Below are 22,624 nucleotides of genomic sequence, written 5' to 3' on the forward strand. Positions count from 1 at the left end.
CTGTTGGCCGCGCCAACTGTCCTTCTATAGCTGTATCCTTTTGCCTTCTTTGCAGCTTTAAAGGTCACTCACTTTATTTGTCTCCCAAATTGACTGTTATAAATCTGCATAAAACCAACCATACAGGCCTCAAGGAACACAAGTGGCCCCTCTCCAAGAACTATGAATGTCATAAAATCCCTGGCCAACTGTGGTGTCGTAACTAACTCAGTTGCAAAATCCAGTTCCACCTGTTCCAAAAGCACATACCCACAGTTTGATTTGAAGGAAAAAATACTCTTTGATGTCCCCATTGTGAAGGCAATCTACAAAGTAGATTCATGGGCACAACCAAGCCTGTGGAAAGGTAACTTGCCAGTACCCCTCCTGCCTCCCAGGCCTTCATTCACACACAGTTTACAGAATCACAGAATGGTTGAGGTTGGAATAGACCTCTGGAGGTCATCTGGTCCACCCCTCCCTGCTCAACCAGGGCTTCGTAGAGTCAGTTGTCTAGATGGCTTTTGAATATCTCCAAGGATGGAGACTCTGCAACCTCCCTGGGTATCCTGTTCGAGTGCTTGGTTACCCTCACAGTAAAAAGATGTTTCCTGATGTTCAGAGGGAACCTCCTGTGTTTCAGTTTGTGCCCATTGCCTCTGGTCCTGTCACTGGGCACCACTGAAAAGAGCCTGGCTCCGTCCTCTTTGTACCCTCCTTTCAGTTATTTACACACATTGATAAGGACCCCCTGAGCATTCTTTTCTCCAGGCTGAACAGTCCCAGCTCTCTCAGCCTTTCCTCATATGTGAGGTGCTCCAGTCCCTTCATCGTCTTCATGGCCCTTCGTTGTATTCTCTGCAAAATGTCCATGTCTGTCTTGTACTGAGGAGCCCAGAACTGGACAGGTGTGGCCTCATCAGTGCTAAGTAGAGGGGACCTACTGGCAATACTTTACCTAATGCAGCCCTGGATACCATTTGCCTTCTTTGCCGCAAGGGTACATTTGCTGGCTCCTGTTCAACTTGGTGTCCACCAGGACCCCCAGGTCCTTTTCTGCCAAGCTGCTTTCCAGCTGGGTGGCCCCCAGCATGTGCTGGTGCATGGGGTTGTTCCTCCCCAGGTGCAGGACTTTGCACCTCTCCTTGTTGAACTCCATGAGGTTCCCATCAGCCCATTTCTCCAGCCTGTCGAGATCCCACTGGATGGCAGCGCGACCCTCTGGCATATCAACCACTCCTCCCAGTTTTGTTTCATCTGCAAACTTTCCGAAGGTACGCTCTGCCCCATCATCCAGATCATTAATGAAGATGGTAAACAGGACTGGACCCACTACAGACCCTTGGGGTACACCGCTAGTTACCAGCCTCCAACTAGACTTTGTGCCACTAATCACCACCCCCTGGACCCGGCCATTCAGCCAGTTTTCAACCCACCTCATTGTCTGCTCATCCAGCTCATCACCAGCTTGTCTATGAGGATCTTATGGGAGACAGTGTCAAACTGAAGTCCAGGTAGACAATACCGGCTGCTCTCCCCTCATTTACCAGGCCAGTGACTTCGTTCTAGAAGTTTATCAAGTTGGTCAAGCATGGTGAAGACACGCTGACTACTCCTGATGACTTTTTCGTCCTTCATGTTTTTGGAAATGGTTCGTGGGGACCTGAAAACTTTAGATGAAGCTTTTAGATTTTGTTAAAACTTTGTTTCTCTATAACTCATGTCTTTCTTTGGTAGGTTTTCCAGAGGCGATGAGGTTACTACGTCTTTTCCCGGTCTAACCACAATCCAGCATACCGTATGCACAAGATGAAGCTTTGATACGTTTCAGGAGAGACGGTTTAATAGGAAATGCAGGCAGCCTTTTAACAGGAACTACCAGCATACTGGAATATACTTCTGAAGCCGCTGAAAGGATGCGAGAAATAGCCTGCACATTCAGATTTAAAGGCTATACACACGGCCGACCATACTGACGGACCCGCCCCCGCAGGCGTCGGCGTTCCCGCGGCCGCCGAGGCCGCTTCACCCCTCCGGCAGCGGGGCGGGAAGCGGCGGCCCCACCCCGCGCGGGGGTGTCGGCGGGGGCGTCGGCGTCGGCCGGGCCGGCGGTTGGCGGGCGGCAGCGCGGCGGCCATGGCGGCGGCGGCGAGCGCCGTGCGCTGCGCTCTGTGGCGGGGCGGCCTGCGGCGCTGGTACCGCACCGAGCGGGGCGTCTACGGCTACAAGCCGCGGAAGGCGGCGAGCGGGCGATCGGTGGAGCCGCGCGGCGCCGGGGCGAGCGGCAAAGCAGGTCGGACACCCCCCTCCCACCGGGGCTGCGGGGCTGGGCTGAGGGGAGGGCGGCGGGGGCTGCCCCGCAGGCGGGGGGCTGATCGTCCCGACGCGGCGAGGGGGAAGGCTGGGTCCCCCGCCGCGGCGGGTCGGGCTCCGCTCGGCAGCCCCACGCTCGCCTCAGGGAGGCGACGGCCCTGCGAGCGCTGAGGGGCCCAAAGTCCGAGGGCATCGAAGCGTCCGTCTGAGGCGCTTTGTGTTTTGTTCTCGTCGCCTTCCCGGAGTGCCGTCCGGAGCCGCCGCATCTCCCCGGGGCTCCTGGCGGGTTTTCGCTTGCCGTAAGGCAGGGCCTGCCCTCTCTGCTCAGCGGAGGGCTGAGAGCGGTGCAGATCCGCTCCGAGAAGTCGTTCGCTTTGGCTCCCTGGGAATCTTGCTGATGCCTTGCCCAGCTCCACGGGCTGAAGTGGCTGAGTGGCTGAAGTTACTTTGGTAATGTGCTCTTGTAGTGTTTTACTGCTCATAAAAGCACCTGTGCCACGCGCCTGTGATTTTTCTTTTCTATATTATTGTGCTTTAACTAGCTAAGTACAGATAAAACTGCTGTAGCAATATCTGTGATGCTTTTAGCTCAGTTTTACAGTGCAGAAAAATAATTTCAAGCAGCAAACTCTCTGGGATGGGAGTGTCATCCCTGCGTTAACACCTCAGGAGACTCCAGTAGGAATTAAGCCCGTTGTGCAGAAGCAGGCGTGAAACCAGTTTGTGAGCTGCTGGACACCGAGTCCCATCACTAAGTAGCCTCCTTGTTAAGCAAGGAAAGCTTTAATATATTTTTATGTTACATTTTAAAAATTGCTTTTAGTGGCTTTCTTATTGAGAGTGTTGTGGGAGACGTTAGGGTTATGTTCTTCTGTTGTAGAACCCGTTAAGAGAAAAGGACGTGCTTGAATGGGCCGACTGTGTGAGCATAATAGCTGGAGCAGAGCGCCGGCAGTGGAAATACGAATGTCAGAGTAATAACTTTATGAAATGGTCTCAGAGGTTGCATTGTTTTGGAAGACCTGAATACTGTCAGTGCTGAGCCTTTATCAGGGTGAAAAAACCCCCACATTAGAAATACATTATAAACTGGTTCAATTAATTAATTTGTAGCAGATTCTGCTTGCAATGTATTTTATTGGTTTACGGTTTATCGACCTGGTCTGTGGCATGTGCTCAACGACAGTAACGTTGTGTGCATGACCTTTCAGCTGGTCAAGTTTTGCTTATGTCGATAATTTTTTGGTCTTGATGCAAAATGTTGCATCATGTTCACATATTTGAATTTTTAGTATGTCTGGCTCAGCATGTGCACATGCTGTTGGCTGGTGGCTCCTGCAGACACAGACTTTTTTTGAAGTCGTAGGACCTGAATTATTGTTAAGACCCTATCCTTCTGCCATTCCAGCAAGGAGCAGGGAAGCACAAGTGGTGTGATTTGGGTTGGCTGAGGAAATAAGACTTTGCACGCTGGTACCGTGCCATTCTCGAGTTGGACGTACCTGTTGTAAAGAGATTTGAAGCAAAATGAAGTAGCTTTGCGTATGTTTACAGGCGCCTAACTATGAGGGGAGCCGTGGGGGAAATCACGAGTATAGTTGCTTGAAAATTTGATGGGTGAGCAGCTTTAGCAGTTTGATGATGGGAGCTGTTGTGGGGTGGTAAGGTGAAAACAACTGCTTAGAAAAAGTGTCATTCCAGCCAGAACCTTGATTATCAATGGACAGAATACTCCTGTGTTGGTGCTGTGGATTAAATGTGAGTACGTGTGTGATACTGTTCTGCTTTCTTTTTTGTTTTTAGTTGACCATGCTCTTGCTCGTTTAATAACTGCATACGCTGAACATGGCCACAAAGCAGCCAAAATAAACCCACTGTTTGCTGGCCAAGCTGTTATGAACATGGTACCCGAAATCCAAGAGTTGGCTGAAGTTCTTCAAGGGCCTCTCATTACTACAGGTAAGTCTGCAGCCTTATCACAGCAAATTGTCTTCACGGGTGATTTATTAAGAGGCTGTGTCCGCTGAGGAACAGCAAAATATCGAGTGGTGGTTCAATCAGTAATGAACTGTTGGACGGAAAATTGTTAACTTCAGCCTACTTAGATGTTTGTTGCAGAAATCATTGTGTAATGAGTGGCTACCTTCTAGCATCTTTGGAAACCATCAAAATTTTTACTTGGTCTTAAAACTACTGAGGTTATACATTAATTTCTTGTGTTCCTGTAACATCCTATGATTTAGCGTAATACTTAACACTGTAGTGAAGCTGCGAGAGCACTGGGGCAGAAGTCAAGACTTGTCTTTTCTTGGATCTCTTAAACTCTCGCTGTGGCCTTGAATGAAGGAGGGCCTTCTCCATGCTTTATTTTCTCCATCTGTAAAACAGGTGCTTATTTACCTGTGATGCAGCTGGGATTGGAGCTCATCTCTGAGCCACAAGATACCGAGTGCTATACTGAGTCACAAAGACAGTGACTTCCTTTCATTCATGGTAAACTCTTCAGAAGGGCATTTTGAGCACCTTACAAATAAGCATGAGACCCTCATATTAATAACACTGAAGCGTGCTTATAAAATAATTTCTTGAGTTTTGTTTTTAAATGGAAGAAAGGAAGACGACATTAATTTGTACACTCGAAATGTTAATGTAATTGCAAGACAACCGTTTAGGTCTTAGTGCTTCCCCCTCGTCTCCCAAAGTGGCTGATAATATTTATTTCCCACCAGGGCTTCTAAACATGGAAAAAGAAGAGGCTTCCCTAGAGGATGTGTTGGCTTACCTTGACCATATATATTGTGGGCATATTTCCATAGAAACAAGCCAGCTTCCAACTTTGGAGGAGAGAGAATGGTTTGCTAAAAGGTTTGAAGAGCTAAAACAAGAAGCATTTACACCTGAAGAGAAAAAGCACTTGTGCAAACTGATGTTGGAGTCCCAGGTACCTTGTTCACTACTATTGGATTATAATAGAGTCGTGGAGTCTGTCATGAACCCTTTGCTGCTCCAGACATTATTCATGCAGAAAAAGAACAATCGCCATCCTGAAAGGCTTTGACAGTGTGCAAGAGGAAGAAGTACAAGGTTTTGCCTGAAAAAGTGCAATATGCAAATGCAGGAATCTCATTGGAGGTTGTTGCTGAATTTACTTAGCAGCCATTATTGAAACAAATAGCGATACCTTTTGGTTTGCATTGATTACTTTGGAAATTATTTCTAGGAAAAGATTTCCAGCCAGCTTTTAGAACTAATTAGACTATATATTGTGTGTAATATATATTCTTGTAACATATATTCTTTAATGTCTGGAGGCACAAATAGTGACCCTACAAATCTGTGAGTAATCAGTCTTCAAAAGTGAGATTCTCTTAGGCTAATGGTCTGACAGCTTATATTAAATGTTGCTGATGGGAATGCAAGGTTGCACAGAGCTCTAGAAATGTTGTGCTCTGGTGTAGCTGTTCTGTGTTTTCCTTTCACCCTCATGCTGATCTGTTTTACTAGCTTTAAAGTATGATGTCTCTCAAGGTTTTGGGAGAACAAAACAGAGTTAGACTGAGGTGTTAGCCACATAGCACTGGTAAATTTGCTGCTTTTCAGCAAAGGAACCTTTGTTCCATGCATTCTGTAAGGAAGTGGAAGATTTACGTACTTGCAGAATGTACAGAGAAAATTTATTCCAATACTTTTGTACTGTGAAAAATTTTCTTTTTTTTCCCCTTTTCTCCCTGTGTTGTCCAGAAGGATGGAAAGGTAGAAGAGCAGGATCTGAGAAGTTGTCCCTGTTTCCAGTTTTCCAAGTGGAAGGATTGTTAAATGTAATATTTACCAATGACTAAACAGAAGTATACAGCACATTTCATATTTTTCTTGCCTCTTTGGCAGTTAAAGGAATTTGACAGTGACACAGGAGGGTGAAATCAGGACCCTGATAAATCCCCTATTGACTTCAGTATGACCAGAACTGTACTTAGAGTGTAGAATTTGACAGGAAAAAAACTGTTTGTGTGTGATTAGTTTTGTATACATTATTCCTTGGAACTCAATGTTGCTTAACTAGAAGGTGTTCAGCAGTTGGCTCAGATCTTTGTCTGTGGCTCAGTCTTCCCTTCTTCAGTTACAGACTTTGTTTATTTTCAGTCTTCAGTTGCAAAACACTACAGACACTTCCAGTGCTTCCAGAACTTTGTCACTTGTGAGAGCTGTCTAGGAGTAGGTGAATGGAGTGAAGTGGGAGGAGTGAGAGGAAAATGAAGTAAATATAGATTAATTTAGTTTCCTTCCCTCAAGCATTCTTCTACCTATGTACTAAGGACTGGGTCTAATAGTAATCAAAATGAAGTGCTGTGCTTCTCTAGCACTTTGCATCTCAGGATGGTTAAGGTTTGTACTGTAAAAGAACACCATTCCTTAAGTTCCACCTAAAATAGGTAAACTATCAAGGTATTTGTAAATCGCTGTGGTGTTATATTTCTTCATGCATCTCCTTCCATGTTAGAGACAGTTGGGTCCTCAATCCAACGTTTTTCTGCTTAAGAGGAGGTGAGAGCTGATTTCTTGTAGTCATCATAGCTTCTGGTCTCAGACTGTGTGGGTGGAGAATGAGCTGAGACTTTCAAGGGGTATCCTTAGGTCTGTATGCCTTAAAGGTACAAACATACATTATATTTCAATTTTATAAACAGAAGACTGCTGCTTAAAATAGCCTAATATTGAAGTTCTCCTGTTTTTAATAGGAGTTTGATCACTTCTTAGCCACAAAGTTTGCCACAGTGAAGCGGTATGGTGGTGAAGGAGCAGAGAGCATGATGGGTTTCTTCTATGAGTTGTTCAAGATGTGTGCGTACAGTGGTGTGACGGATATCATTCTTGGAATGCCCCATCGCGGAAGACTTAATCTTCTCACAGGTTTACTTCAGCTTCCACCTGAGGTAGGAGACTTACAATCTCATTGACAGTTGCTGCGTGCCTAATTTATTTGCAATGAAATAAAAACCTAGAAGTTTGTTGTGTTGCGAATGCTGAAGCAGTAAAAAAGTTATCTGTGTGAGAGTGTATTCCCCTTCTGTCAGCACCTCAGCCAGATCTTCGCAGGAGACTGTTAAAGACAACTCTGATGAAGGGGTTTATGTGCTGTTATCAGAAGCATCCTTGTACTTACAGGAGTAGGAGAGCACACAGTTCTGTAAATGTTTTTCTTTCAGTGTGTCAATGAATTGGAAGGGGCTTTTAACCAAATTTGTTTCCATGCAGCTCATGTTCCGTAAGATGCGTGGTTTGAGTGAGTTTCCAGAGAATTCGGCAGCCACTGGGGATGTTCTCTCCCACCTGACATCCTCTGTAGATCTCGACTTTGGTTCACACAGGCCTGTGCATGTCACCTTGCTACCTAACCCCTCACACTTAGAAGCAATCAATCCAGTGGCCGTGGGCAAGACACGAGGAAGGCAACAGACTCTGCTCGATGGAGATTACTCCCCAGAGAGCTCTGCACAGCCTGGAGACAAAGTTATTTGCCTGCAGGTATTTTGCTCACAATTTGTAACTGATCTTTGTAAGACTTCCTGGACTAGCATGTGAACAGAAATGGCGTATATAGAAATATCAAACAAAACTGAATTAATGTAGAATATCAAGAACTGGGATCCTCTTTATGGAGGAGGAGGAGGGAAAGGAAGATTTCTAGGTGACGTACGTGATGATACTGGCATTTAAACAATTCCACTTCTAAGATTTCTGAAGAACTGATTCTGATACCGTCCTTTATTTTAATAATACTCTGCATTGAGAGCCATGTGTGCCTGTCCTCACAGACCACTTTTGCATTTAAATCACCACTGTTAGCCTTCTTTTAAATTAAATGGGTTTGGAGAAGAGCTATCAACAAGGTTCCAAAATATACAGGAAGATTTAGAATTTTGTCATTTTATCATGGTACTGTTAAAGAAAGCCTGCTGGAATTGGTTTTTACTCCTTGAACTCTTTTATAGCTGTGGAGGCAGTCCTAAATAGTTCCTTGATAAAGTTTCTTTTCTTGCATTGTATTTGACTTGGAAATACAAGTGAGTCAATCTCTCAAGCATTTTTAAAGCCGGGAGTAAAAATGAGTTGTGGCAGAACTGTTCTCCTGTGAGGATAATAAACGTGGAGGAAGTTACAGGTAGAAGTGATAACGTTATTTCAGTTAAATAAATGTTTTGCTTCCTTCTGGAAGGATGTGGATACTGAGAAAAAGCAGAAAGGAGAATATGAAATATTGAGAAAACTGGAGGCAAGTTGAGGTTCTTATTGTTCTCATTTTTTTATTTAAAAAAAGGCATGCAAGTGCAGGAAGAAAAGTTTGTTGCCTGATGCGTCTTCTCCTCATTTTTCAGCGTAGTTATGTCAGTTATTTCGATAAGATATTATTGCTTCTTAGATTCTGTCTGTCTCATAATGTTAGATCTTCACCATGTAGTAATGAAACTATTATGACTCTTTAAACAAAGATTCTTCAGGATAAATGGACCCTCCCTGTGCAAGAAAAATTTAACTTTTCATTTTTTGAAGGGGTGAGTGGTAGGGAGGGTTACATAGTGGGGAACTCCAAGCTAGCCACCTCCTGTTAGTAAACTGACTCAAAGTATTCCCAAAAGAAAGAAAATGTTTCATGTAACATGAACATCAGTACTCGTGATTGTGTCTTTAAGAGGTCCAAGAGTTAGATTTAAAAAAAAAAAAAAAGGCAAATTTTTACCGTTGTGACTGTTAACTGCTCTCATTCAATCGAGAAGGAGATGAAAGCAGACACCTCCTCTTTCAGAATCTTGGTTTGGAAGTTTCTCTTTGGGCTTTCTGTTTTCATAGTGCTTTCTCTCCAGAAGTGTAAGTGTAGAAACTCTGAATTGAGGTTTACTCTGGCATTTGTTCTATTCTTCCGCTAGCCTGAGTGCCAGAGCTTGAGGGTAAAAATAGTAAAGATCACCTAAGGTGCCTATGTCAGTGGTGAGCCTACTTGTCCAAGGTCTGAAGATCTTCTTTTCTGGAGCTTCAGTGTGTTTGTAATGTATGAAGGCTCTAAAACTTGGTTAGCTACTATGGATGTTTCTGCAATGTTTAATTGTCCATCTCTGCTGAAGAGTGGCTTATTTTTCACCTTCTCACATATCTGAACTCCATTTCCTGGACATCAGGCAACTACTGGCGTTTGCGATTTGAACTGAAATTTGAGAATAAGGTCTCCCTGAAATAAATTTCACTGTACACAGTTCAACTGTCAGGGTCACTGTTTGATGAATTAAACTTGATGGTGACCTTCCTTTTATGTTCTTTGCTAATGCTGCCCAGAACAAACATGTGCTAGCATGTTTTCTGCTAGAATGAGTAAAATCCTACCTGCCCCACAGGAATTGAATCTTCTGGGGCTGAGATGTATTTGAAGAGTCTTGTGTAGTTGGACAGTCACACTGTCTGTAGGCTTTAATGCTTTGGGAGGTACTGAAGGCCATAAAGTTCTTTCAGATGTTCTAGGGTCTTCACTCAAATGGTATCACTGAGATACATAGCCTTCTTAGGCAACAGAAGAAACCAGAAGGGAAAAGTGAAAACCCAACACTTCAGCAACAAACGTAGCATGGTAAGGGGTAGAGTGGGGATGCTGTTTTGGCTCTCTCTTGCAGTAGTTAACTTTGGTTTTCTGTGATGCCTTTTAAAAAAGTCTCTGTATTAGAACTCTATAAAACCCAGTGCTGCCGTTTCACTGGTTGATTACACCTCTGCTCTCTTCCAGGTGTACTTGCACCTCCAAAAGTCTCTTAAGGCTTGAAACCATTATCCCATAACTAGAAAGTAGAACTGTCATCTGGTTTTAATAATAAACTACATCAATCTGCGTAGTGACCTTGATCTGCAAGGGGTCAAATCTGCATTCTGAGGAAGCTGTGATCAGATTAATCAATGGAGAACTATCTCTAGTTTCAAAACATTGAAATGCTAGATGATACTCATTCTAGTATCTCTAGCCTTTTTGGAAACCTGGGTTGAATGCCACAGTAGTCTCCCCTCCCCTTCCAAACTTTTTTTATTTGCAACATTTATTTGCAGTTTTGAAATGTAACTAAGAACTTAGGTTTTATTTTCTTCCAAAAGCTTTTATTTACTTTTATATGCTTCCATTCAGTTCCTTTTCCACTTTTTTTTCTATCATGTCTGTTCTTGTCTGTATTTGGTAAGGTGGCAGTAGGCATAAATCCCAGTTCACCAGCATTTAACTTTCAGCAAAGCATGTAGCAAATGCTGTGGTGACTGGCTTCCATTTGTTCAGTGGGCAGCGATTTGCTACTGACTGCTGCAGCTTTGCTATAGCTGTGATACTTGCAGGCACCTATACACTGGTGGGTCAATTTTAAGGTATTATAGGTCCTTTCCAGGCAGGGATTGCATCAGGCAGTCATGTACAGATGTTGGCTGCTATGACCTCGTGTTAGTGATAAGACTATATATAAACTCTCAAATCATGAAAACAGTAGTCTGAAAGGGGTTAAGAAGTGAATCCGGCTGAAACTGTATCTGTTCTACCTACTCAGTTTAAAAGGTCTTGCTTGATGAGTTATGGTTTTGATTTCTGCTGTTCCTCCAGTCTTTTCTAATGAGACTTTTCTATCTTCTTCTCTAATGTAGGTTCATGGCGATGCTGCTTTCTCTGGGCAAGGGATTGTTCCTGAAACACTGACCCTCTCTAATCTACCACATTTCAGAGTTGGTGGGAGCATCCATTTGATTGTTAATAACCAGCTGGGCTATACCACTCCTCCAGAGCGAGGAAGATCATCTCTGTACTGTAGTGATATTGGTATGTGTAGTTGAATCAGAAGGAAGATTGCCTGTTGTGTCAGAAAGGATTTGTAACTCCAGTGTGAATACATGCTAGGCTATGGGCTTTTTATAGCAAGTGGCTATCAACTCTAGGGAGTTAGATTAATATATCTCCATTTTCATGATAGAGTAGAAATTAAAATTATTATTGATTATTACCTCCTACTAGCAAAAATTCAGATGCTAAAAATATGCCCTCCCCCGTCTGCTTTATGGCAAAGACTAAATATCAAGGGAAAAACTAGTCACGTTTTTACAGGATGTTATAAAATATTTGCAAGATTGCTGTGAGGTCTATAACTCATTTAATTTCTGCCATGTCATTGACAGCTTTCAAAAATGTATTGTGATGGAGTGTATAATAGATGTATTATAAATACATCTTGTTAAATTTAATAAAAATCATTCCAGTGTGTTTTCTGAGCAAGATTTATAAGTCAGATACTCCTTCATTTTTCTGTTTTGTTTGTTATCAGGTGAATTTGTTGAGCTTTTAATTGCAAGATGAGTCTCATGCTATTTCTAAGCTTAGACTAGAAGTCTTTTGTTTTGGACTGGTCTTTCTTAGTGATGAACAGATGTATCATAATCAGCAAGGTCAGAGACAGTAGTTAGTTCCCTTGTGTATGTCTCCTAGAATTAAAAATATACTAATGTATGTTTTTAAGACTTAACATCAAGTGTTTGTGTTTGTCTTATGGTTTCATCAAACCGAACAGGTAGATTTATTAAATCTGATAAGGTAGATAGCATATGTTATTATTACTCTTCCCTGGGCTGGTTTTGTGTTACGGGTTTTTTTGGTTTTGTTTTTTTTTTCCTGCATCCTTAGTTTTCCCTTCTTCTTACCTGGTCAATGAGGAGGGTGGTGTCACCCATTTGAGCTTCAGGATTTTGCTAGGGAGGGAAACTTGATGCGGGTCAGGAATGGCTGAAGCATCTTAATTTCCCAGAATTTGGGCAGATAAAGTACAAGAGGAGCACTCTGTTGTTGGGAAGATTTGCAGCCAAATTGTCATACAGGAGAGGGTGTCGAGACGTTTGAATTTTGCAGTGTTCTCTTTAATGAAGAGACCTTTCTGCTTGGAGGAGCAATGGATAGAATGACTGCTAACAAGGGGGAAGATTGTTTCTGGCCTGTATGAATTCATAGTAGTGATAACTTAGGATAAGAAGGAAACAAAACTCAGTTTTTGTTTGAAAGAGAAGCGATCAAATAGTTCTCTCCCATTCCCCGGCGACTTCCATCCAGATTAAGAAGATGTAGGAACTGTGTATAGAAAGTCCTCTGGGAATTCAGTGCTGGTAAAGAAGTTGTGCTCAAACTGTGACAAATACAACAGGTTGGGCTAATTGCCCTTCCTCTCAGGGAAGACTCCTACTCCTTACCCCAGCTCTCATCACGAAGAGCATCTTTTGTAGATTTGTTTTTGTTAAATACACTTCACATGACTTGTCTGTAGTTTCAGCAGAGCAGGTGTGTGTCCGCTTTCTTTGGAAGGGATTGAGTGTGATTACTGTTATGTTTTGAATCCCTGGGCAGGTAAAATTGTTGGATGTGCAGTTATCCATGTGAATGGGGATGATCCTGAAGAAGTTGTCCGTGCCACACGACTGGCTGTTGAGTACCAACGCCAGTTCCGCAGGGATGTCATAGTAGACTTGCTGTGCTACAGGCAGTGGGGCCACAATGAACTTGACGAGCCGTTCTTCACCAACCCCAGCATGTACAAAATCATCAGGTAAGGGTAACACACCTGATGGAGGAACCCAAAATGTACAGTACAAAAACTCCATATTGCCTGCTACTGTAGTAGAAGTCTCTGTATAATGAAGATCCTTTGCCATACCGACAAGTCTTTATGTAAGTGTAGCTACACTGCCAGCAGCCCTTGACTAAGGTGCCAGTCTGATAATGATGTGTTAAGGAAGGTGACCGCTAGTGTTGGTTCTTGAATATGCGGCTTGATGCCTCTTGGAGAACAATCTTGCACATAGCCCTTGGATTTCAAATTGATGCTGGCTAGTAATCAGAAGGGAAAGTTGTCTTCTATGTGCCAGAGGGAAGTGCAAATAATGTGGGAGAATGGGCAGGAAGCCACTATGACGTTTGTCTCATCTTTGCCTGATCCTGCTGGTTCCAATGGGGTCTCATCTTTATGAGCATTTAAATGTATTCGGATTCCATCCCCAAAGAAAAATACACAGAAAAATTTACTGACCAATGAATTCTGGTATTTTAGGTGAAGCATTTATGGAATGGATGGCTTGATTCTCAGCTAATACTGAAATCCTACTGTCAATTTGTCTGAAGAAAATATGCATGATAGCACAAAGTCAGTCTAACTGGGAGGTTTTTTTGACTTGCTTTTACCTGTAACTGCCAACTATAGGCACTTTTTAAAAAAAAAAAAAAAATAAAGGACTGTAAAGCACATATCCAAGAGAATTGTTACCATTATGGAAATGCCAGGAAAGCAGACTTGATGCAAATGAGTATAATGCACCAGGACATCATTTATTTTAGTTTTCCATGGTACCTGACAGTAGTAAGGTGGTATTTCCTTGTTGTGCAGTGACACTGTTTTCATGCTTAATGTCTATGGGGTTTGATTCCTTCCCTGACAGATCCCGTAAGAGTATCCCAGACACGTATGCAGAACACCTAATAGCTGCTGGGCTCATGACTGAGGTTGAAGTATCTGAGATAAAGACGACATACTATTCTAAACTGAATGATCATCTTGCCAACATGACTTTGTATAGTCCACCTCCTACCAACCTACAGGCTCACTGGAAAGGCTTCGTTGAGCCTTCTGCCAAAATCACCACTTGGGACACAGGTATGCCTGTACCACTTCTGCAGTTTATTGGAGTCAAGTCTGTAGAGGTGCCTGAAGAACTCCAGATGCACAGCCATCTTCTGAAGACCTACGCACAGGTCAGTAGGGTGTAATGATGCTCCTAGTCCCATTGCTTAAAGATGTGACCCTTTACAGGAAAAACTCTAAACACAGCAAGGCTGCCAGTTAGAGAATAGCGTAGTATTCTCTAGGAAAAACAGCTCGCTCTCTTTTTCGAGGCTGAGATTATGCCATTTTTCCTCCAGTTTTGAAGAAGGACATGTCCTCTCCCCGAAATCTGACCATATACTTAATTTTGTTATTTCAACAATATTTTGTTGCAATGAAGAAAAAAGCTTACAGAAAATACAGTTTGTTCTTACAATAATAGAAACTATTATGATAAATTACCATAATTTATGTACTTTATGATTACAATGAGTACTTTGTGAGAGAATGAATCAGGAACTTGGTAATAGTGTACACAGTTTCTAAAGCCAATAGTGAGTGTTTGTATATATATATATAGTTTTTTATATATATATTAAAAAGTTTTATATATATAAACATAAGCATACACACGTGGCCAAGTTGGACAGTCAGTTTTTGATAGCTCATAAGTTTGTGTGCAGTAATTGGATTGGTTTGGGTTTGTGAATGGTTCCCTTTGATGAATGATGGCCACGCACAGGTGTCTAGTTGGCAGCCATAGAGAGGCCACGAGTTGAGTATTTCAGAAGACAGATGTTCTTGCCTTCCCAGCCCAAAGCAAGAACACCACAGCTGGGCGTGATCATTTGTCCACAGTTCGGCAGGCTGGAACAGGGGAGAATTCTGGAGACTAAAATACTTACACCTAGTGTCCTTCATCACTGCTAACCAGGCAGACCAAAAGTCTGTCAAGAGCACTCTCTGTGCTGTGCTGAGATTTTTAATACTTTTACACTAAGATCTAATTTGTCAATCCACAGTGTGTTGACTGGTAAGTGAACATGTGGGTCATCCATGGTTCTGTGCTCTGCAGGGCAACCTTCTTCAGGATGTGCTGAAGTAAGACTCTGTATTCCAAACCAACCTAAGCTGGCTGCAGGAATATAGCAGTTCTCTCCATACTGGTTTTTTTTTTTTCCTAGCTTCTGATATTGATCTGTGCCACCAAAAGAGCTAACAGATGGAAAAAGGCAAAATGGTAACTTTTCTTTGTTGTTTGCTTGTTTAGTCAAGAGTTCAAAAAATGGAGGAAGGAAAAAAGCTGGACTGGGCAACAGCTGAAACTTTAGCGTTTGGTTCGCTGCTGAGCCAAGGTAAGAGGCAACCATACAGCAGACAATAAAATATTTTTGCTTTGATGGCAATAAAGTATAACATTAGACTCTTTAGGTGTTTCTAAGTCCAGAGGTTGATAAGACGTATACATTTGACAATTTGCATTTGCATGGTACTAAGAGAAGGTAAATATGAATCCTGTATGTCACTAATATTTGTAGATTACTAAATGTCCTCAAAAAATTGTTGCTCCCTTCCACTGCCCAAAATAGTTGGTGCTTAGCACTAAGCACATGAGCAACGCAGCTGACATCACCAGGGCCTCCCATACACTTACCTTTTAGAGCGTGTTTCATGCTACAATTTCTTTTCCCTCCGCTCTAGCCTGAATTCATATCTCCATTTACATATGATACAGAATGCACATATTTTGCAGTTTGCTTCAGTAAATTGAACCACTTCCCACAAAATAATTCTTGGCTGCAGAGAGGAGAAAAGAGAAATGTCTGAGCATCTCTGTGCTTGTGAGTTGGAGCTGCTACTGGTTAAGAATTCCATCTCAGATTTGATGTTGCTGATGAGGGGAAATCCAAGAAGAGACTTACTGAGAGAAATAATGTTTTAGGAGTGGGGAGTTGTTGTCTTGCATGTTTTCTTCCTACATGACTTACTAATCCAGTGTTTCATTTATTGCTTGGCAAGGGTTTAATATCAGACTAAGTGGACAAGATGTTGGCAGAGGAACCTTCAGCCAACGACATGCAATGTTGGTTTGCCAAGAGACGGATGATACCTACATTCCTCTGAATCATATGTCCCCAGACCAGACAGGTTTCCTAGAGGTAGGTTCTGTGGTCCACAAGACAACCTTCTTCAAGTTGTGCTGAAACAGAATGCGTATTTCAAAGCTGCTGAGATGTATTTAGGTTGCCTGGTAGACGCCAGATAGAGAGACGTAAAAACTGTCAGGGCACGCCCATTCTTTGCAGTTACCCTCTTTACAAATTTAAAAAGGGGTTTTGCTTTTCCTTGAGAGATCAGCTAGTATTCTTTTCCCCTCAGTGTCTTCATTCAAATGAAAAAAAAAGAGGTGACCATCACTTGCCTTTAGGAGTGCCTGTCCTCAGTGTGCCTAGCACTGATGTGCCTGGTTCCAAAGGTTCTTAACCCTGGGTTGTCTTCTTCCTCACCCACCCCTCCCAACAATTTCCTTTTGTTAGGTGAGTAACAGTCCCTTGTCTGAAGAAGCTGTGCTTGGTTTTGAATATGGAATGAGTATTGAGAGCCCTAAGTTACTGCCAATTTGGGAAGCTCAATTTGGAGACTTCTTTAATGGAGCCCAGATAATATTTGACACTTTCATCTCTGGAGGTGAGTGTACAAGGAGCTAATATCTTTAAAAATGAATCATTTGCAGTTAAGTATATTTTTAGAAAATCCTTCATCTTTAAAGTAGAAGGGCATCGTGTTGAGAAAAGAATTCTGTTTTCTCAAGAAGTCTTGTGAGCTTGCCTGTGTGGTCCTGACTTCTATGCAGTTTTTCTCTGAAGACAATCCATCTAAAACGGAAGACACCCCATCCTTGGCAGAAGACAGTAATTCCGAAAGGACAGTTGATTATATTAATGGCCTTTCTTTCCCCCCGGCTATTTATTTTACTGTGTGTATATATAGTTGATAGCCTTTTAGGCTGTACCTTTCTTTCATGAGGCATCTGAAAAATTCCTGAAGCAATACAGAAGGAAAATAGTGATTATTTAAAACAAACAAACAAAAAACCCTACAACAACGCCTTACAACCAACCTCTAAGTTTGACTCTGGCATGTTTTCTGAGTGCTCAGGTATTGCAAAAAGACGTCTCTGAGCTGGAACACACTGAGAAAATGCTAAGATGGATTTCTAGAGTGGGATTCCTTGTATGTAAGCTTCCAGAGTTTTGGCATCTAGCCCCAGTTAGGCCTCTGCACTCCCTCTGTAATCATAGATGGAAATTCAGAGGCCCTCTTATCCCACCCATCTTCAACATGTATTTGAGGCTGGGATGAATTACCTTCTGGATTTGACTGTAATCCCTTAAGTAGCGCAGGAGGTTTGATGGAGCCCAGGGGAACTAGCTGGTGGCTAGCGCTGCTGTGTTAGCTAGGACTGGCTCACAGGATGCTGCCTGGGTCACACCTGCAGAGGACCAAATGACAAGGTATGCAGAAAACAGTGAATTATGGTTAGGGGTTTTCTTACTGGAGAGGTACGTTTGAGGACCCCTGTTAGTCAGGAGGACAGTTCCACTAAGAGGATTCTTGCATACTGTGGTGATGTTTTAGACTAAGTTTTAAAATCTTCACCGTGTCCCATGCTCCACATGGAGGCTTAAGTCTTCTGGAAGCCCAAAGTCACAAGCTAATTTCAGAAACTTCAGATCATCTTATGTGTGCTGTTTCACTGTTGTGAATCTCATGGCAAAATGCCGGCAGCATGTTTCAGGCTTGTATTTAATGATGTGGAAATTAGCTATTCTTTTTTCCAGAGTAGTTTGTGCAAAGTAGTACGTATTTTGCGGCTTTATGTTCTGTGGGAATCATTCTTTCTTTCCTCCTCGTTGTGTGTTTCTAGGTGAGGCCAAATGGCTTCTGCAGAGTGGGATAGTAATTCTTCTTCCCCATGGCTATGATGGTGCAGGCCCCGAGCACTCGTCCTGCAGGATGGAACGATTCTTACAGGTACCCCGCCACACCTCTCAGATTCACATATTCCTCCATCACAGCACTGGCAATCAATGCTCTGGGAGTTTTGCCACAAAATGCCCCATTCCTAGTGACATCAGAAGCTGCAGACATACCAGGATCATACCATCATGATGAGATAGGAACGGGCTGTGCTGAAAGTGGAGGAAGAAAGGGTACTGTGATGAGAAGGAGTAGGTCTAGAAGTGGTGAGGAAGGAGTTTTGGTTTAAATGCTGCCGCAACAGCTCTGGTGCAAGACTCTGACTGAACCTTGTAATAAACGCCTGCTGTTCCTGTTGCATCTCAGTCACCTGCCCAAGTGGGTGTGTGGTAACATGAAATTTCCTGACATGAGATTTGCATAGTGTTTGCAGAGGCCCTGTGCCCTCTGCAGACGGCCTTAGTGGGACATGCTTCAGTACTGCCTGCGGTCTTTTTTCTAATTGCTGCTCCTCAGCAATGTCACTGTACCACAGAATGAGTCCAGCAGCAAGACAGAATTGCTGAACTGCAAACAGCGGACCTCTAGAGAGCACTTCTTATAGAAAACATTTTGGGGGTTGGCATCAGAGATGGGCAGCCACCCTCTCGAGCAAACCCCTCACAGATCTGTCCACTAGGTACAGATCATACAAACAGAATGTTGGACACTGTTAAATATCAGTTAGTAAATCTGTGGCACATTTTCACACACACAAAAAAAAAATCCACTGTTGTGCCCTTGTGACTGTAGTAAGTAAATGAAAGCCTTTTCATCTGAGTAATGGCTTAAGGAGGGGTTTGCAGCATGTTTAGAGGGATGGTGCCACTCTGATGAAGAAGTCATGACCTCTAGACCGTTAGAAAAACTGTCATGCCTTCATCACAATGTGCTAGAAGGAGGCAGTTCAGATATAATCTTGCCAGTGAAATGCTAAAGCCATTTCTTCTTTGAAGTTGTTCTTCCCTTGCAATCAATGTCTGAATTGGGATATTTGCTCTTCTGTTCCTATACTGGTCAGCGTGCCTTATGTGCCTGGATTCTCTCTTGGATATTTGGCTCACTGCTTGCTTCTTGACAAGGTATTGCCTGTGTTCCCCTTTTATAGATGTGTGACAGCTCAGAAGAGGGAGTCGATGGGGACCAGGTGAACATGTCAATTGTGCATCCAACCACCCCAGCACAGTATTTCCATTTACTCCGGCGGCAAATGGTCCGAAACTTCAGGAAACCTCTCATTGTTGCTTCTCCCAAAGTGTTACTCAGGCTCCCTGTAAGCTGAAAACTTTCTCTTCCTTTTTCTTTTTTTTTTCTCCTTTTCTTCCTCCTCTTCTTGTTCTCTTCCCCTTTCTCTTTGTTCTTCCTCTGTGTTCTCTGTTTTGGCGTCAAATCAATGGGGTTTTTCCTGTTTGGGACAGGATAGGTTGAGGATTAAAGCTAGGTGGAGGTGAGCTAGAAGTTGGGTTGATTCTAGGTCTGGTGGTGTTCTTGGGAATCTTACCATCCCGCCTTTCATCTGTGGGAGTGGGAATGGGAGGGAGAGGGAAGGTTGTGTCTTTTGTACTTACCAAAACCCTGTCTTGGTGTCCTCTCCCCAACTCTGGCTTGAGGGAAAAGGCAGCGAGTTTTGGTAACTTCCAACTCTTCCCCCATGTAGGCTGCTGTATCAAGTTTTGAAGAAATGGCTCCAAGGACAACATTCAAGCCTGTCATTGGTGACTCCTTGGTAGATCCTAAAAGGTAGCTCTACTTTCTTAGAGGAAAAGCACAGAAAGGATGTCCTGTCCCTTTCTCCTACCTAACAGCTTGAGTTTGAGGTGATATGAAAGAGGGTGACTTTGGGGGGAAAATACTGTTTTATGGTTGGTGACTTAGTTTTACTTGTTTCTCTCCTTTTCTTCTGCTTACTTTTTGGTAGTTACCGTATCTGTCTGCATAATATTAAAGTGTTCAGGCTTTCAGCCCTTGCCCCCACAGGGAGGTTGTGACCATAGTTACTAATGTGATGGCCACTATTCTGCACCATGCCCGTTAGCTAACAGTCACTGGGAGCGGCTGTTATGTGAAGAGATGCAGAATTTTTGTTCTGGTGATGGAACACCTGAGCCGATGAAGTGAAGTGGGGCAATGATAAATTGTGTGTGTATATCTCCCTCCCTTCAGATATTATAGAGAATCCCGTTCACAATGGACAATTCTGGCCTTCATTTTTTCCCTCCTAAGGTTCTTATCTGGTCCTTGTCCTAGTAGTCCCCGAGTCTGACAGCATCCCTGATGTTTGCATCCTCACCCACAATCAAAAGGCTGGAAGTATCTTAGCATCTTGGGTTTTTTTGAGTGGGATGGTGAGACACAAAGGGTGAGGTTTATCTCCTTGCCTTTGTCCAGTAAGGTTAGGCAGCCAAGACCTCTCTGATTGCTGGAGGATATTGCCTGTCTCCAGCAGGCAGTTCCTCTTTGGCATGGGAGAGCATTGTCCTCTGGAGGTACTTCTCTCCCTCTCTGGTTTATTCTCTACGGAGAGCGCATAGATGACTAGCTTCAAGGAGGTGTTTAATTTTTAGATAGTTAAAGCTAAGAGAGATGAATCCCATTGTAAGGTAACTTTCCCAGGAGTACTGAAGAAACAGGACCTCTGGGCTCTGGCATACTGTGCCCAAAGGTTAGTTTGCCAACTGTTGGTGGGGAGTGGAAGGGAAGGGAAGGGAAGGCACAGAAGAGAAAAGATGGTCTAGGGTAGCAATTTAGCTTCATAAAGTTGTCTTTAAAGTTTGGCTGGTTGTTTTTGTTGAAAGCATGAAACGGCTCTGCATAGAATTTCTGTAAAACACTAAACTTGGAAACATTCCTATTTTTCTTTAGTGTCACCCAACTGGTGCTCTGTTCTGGTAAGCATTACTATGCTTTGGTGAAGCAAAGAGAGACACTAGGAGAGAAACAGCACAACACAGCTATTCTGAGACTTGAAGAACTGTGTCCTTTCCCCCTGGAAGCTCTACAGCAAGAGTTGAGCAAATACAGCCGTGCGAAAGGTCAGCCAGATTTTTACCTTTGTGTTTCTAGACTCTTTGAAGTACTGAACTAAATCTGTTGCCTGTCTTTTAGGATGAAGAGTGGTAGTGGCTTTTTCCTCTTTGCTCTCCCCCCCATACATCTAGTGTTTCTGGAGTGGGATAATACAAACGTTTACCACTTGTGCTAAAAAAACTTGTCTCTCTGCTATTGTTAGCTTCCATAAAGCACTACTAAAAATCAGAGTGAACCATTTGGGGCATTTTTTGCATTGGTCTTCGCAGTTCAGTCCTTTCAGTAGCTTTTGAAATGGCAGTAGAAAAGCAGAATATAGCCACAGTGTAGTCTAATGGTGGACATACTTTTGGTTTGACTTCAGCAAGCTGTGACCTGCAAGGGAATTCAACCTGGCAAGCCTTCATTTCAAAGATAATGCCAAGACAAAAAAGGCAGAGGTGCTACAAAAGAAAAAACTGGTTTTCTTGAGCTGCTGAAAAGATAAATATATGCTTTTGCAATGTACCCTTATCCCCCCTTTAGTCTTCATCTGGAGTCAGGAGGAACCACAGAACATGGGCCCATGGTCCTTTGTGTCACCACGGTTTGAAAAGCAGCTTGGGGTTAAGGTAAGATGTCCCCATGGTGTTTTAGTCTTTAAAATGAAGTTTGAAGTTCTCCTTGAATGCAAAATTCTGTGATGCTTACACAAAAAAACTAATCCTGATGCCTAAGCCAAATGTGTGTTCTAATTTAAGCTACGTGCTCTTTATAGCACCATTTAGTGGTGATGAGCAGGACTGGAGCTTGCTTTTACCAGGTGGTTAGTCTAAGTAGACAGGACGATGAAAGATCCCAGGTAGGAAACAACATGCTTGAAGTGAGTAGGAGGAGAATCCAAAGCTGCTGTTTGCTCTGGCAGATCGTGCACTGTAATGTTCTTGGAGCCATGGTCTTTGGGAGATGGAGGATAACTTCCTGCATTACTTCCAGCTGGGGCTGCCCAGTATCTGACAGTAGACATCACCATGGATGGTGATGTCATGGTCATGGAGGACCTCAGGATGCGATCCTATGCTTGTGCTTCATTAATCATTTCCTCCTGACTCAAATTTCAGCTCCGTCTTGTGAGTAGACCTCCTTTACCAGCCCCAGCAGTTGGCATTGGAACCCTACACCACCAGCAGCAGGAAGACATCCTTACCAACACATTCATCTAAGTTTCCAGCGGACGTACTACTCCTGCTGTCAGTCATGTTTGGTGCCTCCTCCTATGAAGAAGAACAAAAGCCAGACCCTTAAGACTCTAAGTTCTCCAAAATGGGAAAAAAGAATGGAACAAGTTCTGTAACGATGAAGCAATTTTTTCATGTAGGGGAATACCTAAAGATGAGAGGTGATGCCTGTTACTCTAGGTACTTCTTGTTCTCTTGTAGTATTTTCTACAAAACATCTCTTTAAAGTTAAAAAAAAAAAATCCAGTCCAGGGGGCAGATCGGTGAGGTGGCTATAAAATGCCTTGTGTCACGTTGCTTACCTGCACTTGACAGTTCCCTGGGATGGTGCATGTGTGGAAATGGTTTCTGTTTCCACAGAAGTGTTAGTGCTTTTTGGTTGAATAAATGCTTCCCCGTGCCTGGGAATGAGCCATTTCTATA

General features: G+C 43.1%; 1 protein-coding gene across 1 annotated transcript; it reads left to right on the forward strand.

Annotated features, from left to right (window-relative positions):
• Positions 1–162: 162 nt before the first annotated feature.
• On the forward strand, positions 163–22,624 carry DHTKD1 (dehydrogenase E1 and transketolase domain containing 1). The gene is made up of 18 exons (XM_076328573.1): positions 163–346; positions 1,973–2,272; positions 4,096–4,251; positions 5,022–5,233; positions 7,029–7,223; positions 7,546–7,815; positions 10,951–11,122; positions 12,689–12,887; positions 13,774–14,086; positions 15,208–15,292; positions 15,957–16,096; positions 16,475–16,625; positions 17,866–17,972; positions 19,066–19,230; positions 19,615–19,697; positions 20,820–20,989; positions 21,510–21,595; positions 22,085–22,624. The coding sequence occupies exons 1-18, from the start codon at positions 163–165 to the stop codon at positions 22,184–22,186; spliced, it is 3,090 nt and encodes a 1,029-aa protein (XP_076184688.1). The 3' UTR covers positions 22,187–22,624.

The sequence above is a fragment of the Aptenodytes patagonicus genome, chromosome 1 (genome assembly GCF_965638725.1).
Source record: "Aptenodytes patagonicus chromosome 1, bAptPat1.pri.cur, whole genome shotgun sequence".
NCBI lineage: Eukaryota > Metazoa > Chordata > Aves > Sphenisciformes > Spheniscidae > Aptenodytes > Aptenodytes patagonicus.

Excerpts from the sequence above, each read along its gene's own strand:
- DHTKD1 (XM_076328573.1), top strand. The coding sequence starts at position 163 with ATGAATGTCATAAAATCCCTGGCCAACTGTGGTGTCGTAACTAACTCA. Across the intron at positions 11,123-12,688 it reads TCTGTACTGTAGTGATATTG|GTAAAATTGTTGGATGTGCA; the intron begins GTATGTGTAGTT and ends ATCCCTGGGCAG. Across the intron at positions 14,087-15,207 it reads TTCTGAAGACCTACGCACAG|TCAAGAGTTCAAAAAATGGA; the intron begins GTCAGTAGGGTG and ends TTGCTTGTTTAG.